General features: G+C 40.7%; 1 protein-coding gene across 1 annotated transcript in view; it reads left to right on the forward strand.

Annotated features, from left to right (window-relative positions):
* The window catches only part of WIPF3 (WAS/WASL interacting protein family member 3), a 16869-nt gene extending 13333 nt beyond the window's left edge, over positions 1-3536 (forward strand). The window contains 3 exon segments of the mRNA XM_019474486.1: positions 375-521; positions 1212-1313; positions 2260-3536. Coding sequence (XP_019330031.1) covers positions 375-521; positions 1212-1313; positions 2260-2300 — 290 coding nt within the window. The 3' untranslated portion in view covers positions 2301-3536.
* The last annotated feature ends 773 nt before the right edge of the window (positions 3537-4309 follow it).

Below are 4309 nucleotides of genomic sequence, written 5' to 3' on the forward strand. Positions count from 1 at the left end.
GTTTGTTTTTTTTTTTATGCTTAATGTTTGGGTTTTTTTTTTTTTTAAAGAAGCTGCTTGTTCTTGTGAAAGTGGAAGGACAGACTTCCCCTCTAGACTGGGACAAAACAGTACTTCACAATGTCAGACTTTCCCTAGAACTAGAAATAGCAAGCCCCAGCCAACTCCAATAGTGACTTAAATTTAATGCTTAATGCTATAAACCCATGGTCAGGCTTGAGAAACAGCAGCTATGAAGTACCCTACAATAGCTGGGTAAGTTTGCCCCAAATACTGCATTCCTTCTACACTCCCTCCACTTTTGTGCAAAGCTTACTGTCGGGTTTCTTAAGTCACGATGATGTTTATGTGCTGGTCTGCTGCTTCTTTTTAAGGAACCGGTGCTGGGAAGCTAGTCACTCCTCCACAGCCACCAGCAAGATCACCAACAACTGAACTTACGAGCAAGTCTGGAATCTCAGCCTGGGCTACAGCTTATGACCCCTACCCACCACTTAAAAATGGAAATATGCACATCATCGGTAATATCATCTAAATTAGATCTCTTAGTCTTAGTTAATGATTTTAGTACAAAAGCCTGTGTATGTCAGACCTCAAAAACTCATTCAAGACTTTCTCATGGCAGTAACAGGGTAGCATAACTAGACCCATTAGAAACACTTTTGTACAACCTTATACAATGAGAGAAAATGAAGGCTTTTTCACAAAGGTTTTGAATCATCCAGTAGACAAGAAAAGCATGCACTACCTGCAAAATTATTTAAGATTGTGAAAAGCTGCTGTGGTGTGCTTATATTACTATTCTTAAAACCAGTTCATGGACATTTAGTAGTTTCAATCTGATAGACCAAAGACTGCTAAGAATTGTTTTTGTGGTCTGATGAACTGGCCATTCATTCTTGCTTATAGGTAAAAATGGCTTGAAAACCATCTAGGAATACCTCTACTACCACAATATCATCAAGGCAGATAGATAGGTAAGTGGAATGGCAGCCAGAAGCTTAACTTCAGTTAGTACCAGGCAGTGTTTGCAATTAAGCCAGAAAACTTGGATGGCTCACAAAAGTACTCATCAAGATTGTTTATATGGAGTGAGCCACTATCAGTTCCAGGGGAAAATGAGTCAGCATTTTTAATCGAAATTACTTGTGGCAATTTTTTTAAGTATCTCTCTAACAGTGACTGATGTTTATTTCCCGGGAACTTCCCAGATGACTTCGAATCTAAATTTACATTCCATTCTGTGGAAGACTTCCCCCCACCTGATGAATTCAAGCCATTTCGGAAAATATATCCCAGCAAGATAGCTAGAGGTAAGTGTGTAGACATGAGAAGGTCTGATAATTGTCCAACAGGATTAAAAACAGGGAGTAAAAATAAAGAACAGAAACCTGCATTAATGTGAAGAACTGGGCTGCTAGCATAGGCACGGAGAGGAATGGGATTTGTTGTAGTGGTAACAGGGACCAAAGATACAATGAAAAGCACTTAATTAAGTGCTTTAAAGTATTAGTAGCTAAAAATAAAATGATGCGGCTTGACATGCAGTCTGTGTTCTTTAGGTTGTTGAATTTGCAGAGCCCTTGACGTTAAAAAACAGTGATGATACACAGACTTAGGCAGCTACTGAGTTGGTTTTTTTTGTTCATGAACTTCTGAAATCACAGAATAAAGGTGACTTGATCCCTGTCTTCCATCATGTGTGTTGATTTAAATCCTATGCATGGTGTTTTACACACCTGAACAACAAAGGAACTTGGAACCTGAACTTTGTCAGGAAAGTAATGAATGACTGAACCTTGCTCCCCCCCTCCCAGCCCTTAACTTACAAACTTGGTATCAGGTTATGGTTCACCTGTCCAGCTTTGAAAACTGGTAGTTGAAGATGCCCAAAGATCTCATGCCCATATTCTGCTTTTTATAAACCCCAGTCTTTTCTGTATTATTAGATCAACTGTTTATCTCCAACTTTTCATTATGGTTTTTTTTTTTCATTTCCATGCCATGGTACTTCATGTGACTTTTCATAGCAGCCTCAGTCAGTTTAAATTGTCCGCTATATGATCTGATCAAAGACTTTTTACTGAAGGGCTACAGAGCATGAGCAATATGTGTATCTCAGGTCAAGGGTAGGAGAAAAACGCAGCATCCCTGCTGTAGATAGAACTGCATCCAAAAAATGTATCTATCTCCTCTGATTAAACCTGTCCTATCTATTTACAGATCCCCTCTCATTAAACCTGTCCTATCTATTTACAGATCCCTCTAAAAATCCTCCATTAAGAACACATGTGAGATGAGAAGAGTCTTCTGATGCTCTCTGGATTTGGTATTAAAAAAGAACATCAAGATAATATAGAAAACAGAAGGGGTCCCCATTACAGTGATAGAGATTAATTTGAATTGCAAGTGCTACAGTGTTGACATTGCTATAAACTGGAAAAGTGATGTAAATGGTACTTTTTGAACTGGCCTACGTAACACAGGAATGTTAGCAGAGGCTTTTAAATTATTGTATATAGGTGGATATTTTTTTAAGCAAAGCAGCATCAAATTTAAATTCTTTGTAGTGTTGAAACAATTCTCATTCTTATCATGCTGACAGACATTACCTCAGAATACTTTTTGCATTACATGCCTGTAAGTTAATTTTTTCCCTTCCATCATCACTTTTAAGTATTTTGGAAATTCTCCAGTTATTATTCAGACATTTTTCAATGAACTAGCAGAAACTAACATGATAGCTTTTAGTCTCTTTGTATGTTTCTTCACTTCTTCTATTCTGCCTATCCTCAGATTGCAGCAGAATGGCACTTTCATGAACAGATAGGCCCACAATCCTTTTCTCATCAAGCATGAAGAGGAAGGAGATGACAAGGAGTTGTGGCTGCTGTTGAGCCTACCTCCTATTGATTACAGATCCTTATAGGATAGTGTCTGAAGAAGCCCAGCTGGGTAGGGTGGTCATGGACTTGACAAAGACAACAGAACTTTTCCAAACTGGAGGGAAAGTAAGTTGTTCTACTCTAAGCAAAAAAAAAAAAAAAAAAAGTGTGTGTGAATACACACACCACGAAGTATGTATGTAAGGGCATGTGTCCTGTCTTTTCCTGCTGGCAAAGTGGATATTTACCATTTGTGTGACAGACTGTCTTTACCCAGCAATTAGGAGGCCTTTGGATGAGAAGTCCCAACACCTACATTTTAAACAGGCTACTAGAGCTGCTGTTGTTCACCCATAGCAGCAGTGAGGATTCATTGTCTAAAATACACTGTATGGAACAAGCAGTCCCCAGAGTGGTTGTTCCCTTGAATAGAGTTGGTTGAAAAATGTAACAACGCAGCAGTGGACAAAACTTGAGCTTCTGCTTTTAATATGCAGCCTGGGGTAAGGTCTTTAGATCACAGATGTTCAGATTCTGATCATGTCTGTTTCCAGCAAAAATTACCCTTATTCTTGTGCGTTTCACTGCATTAGGAGGAGTGTTGCCAGCTGGTCAAGGGAGGTGATCTTCCCCTCTACTCAGCACTGGTGAGGCCACACCTGGAATACTGTGTCCAGTGCTGGGCTCCACAGTACAAGAGAGACATGGACATACTGGAGAGAGTCCAACGAAGGGCCACAAAGATGATGAAGGGACTGGAGCATCTCTCCTGTGCGGAAAGGCTGAGCGAGCTGGGACTGTTCAGCCTAGAGAAGAGAAAGCTCAGGGGGGATCTCAATGTGCATAAATATCTGAAGGGAGAGTGTAAAGACAGAGCCAGGCTCTTTTCAGTGGTACCTGTGATGGGACCAGAGGCAGTGGGCACAAACTGAAACATCAGGAAACATTTTCTTACTGTAGGGGTGACCGAGCACTGACACAGGTTGCCCAGGGAGGATGTGGAGTCTCAATCCGTGCAGATATTCAAAAGCCATCTGGACATGCTCCTGCGCAACTGGCTGTAGGTGGCCCTGCTTGAGTAGGGGGGTTGGACCAGATGACCTCCAGAGGTCCCTTCCAACCTCAGCCACTCTTTGATTCCCCTTCTTACAGCTTTCCTGGGTTCACCAGGTTAAATAAGGGCATTGCTGTTCCACCAGTGCTAACAGCCAGGCTATTTACAGTTATGGTATTATTTATATAATTGCCATAAATTCCCTGCAGCTGTAGTAACATTATAGATCACAGGTACAAAAGTATTTGGAAAAGACAGGTAACTGCATCTTTACGTATCTCTGCTTTTCTCTTTGTTCTTGCAAGAGCTCAGTTATGCTGTAACTAACTCCTACTCCCACACACATGCATGCTCATGGTGTGGAGATGGT

Source organism: Aptenodytes forsteri, unplaced genomic scaffold (assembly GCF_000699145.1).
Source record: "Aptenodytes forsteri isolate BGI_AS27 unplaced genomic scaffold, ASM69914v1 Scaffold9, whole genome shotgun sequence".
Taxonomy (NCBI): Eukaryota; Metazoa; Chordata; class Aves; order Sphenisciformes; family Spheniscidae; genus Aptenodytes; species Aptenodytes forsteri.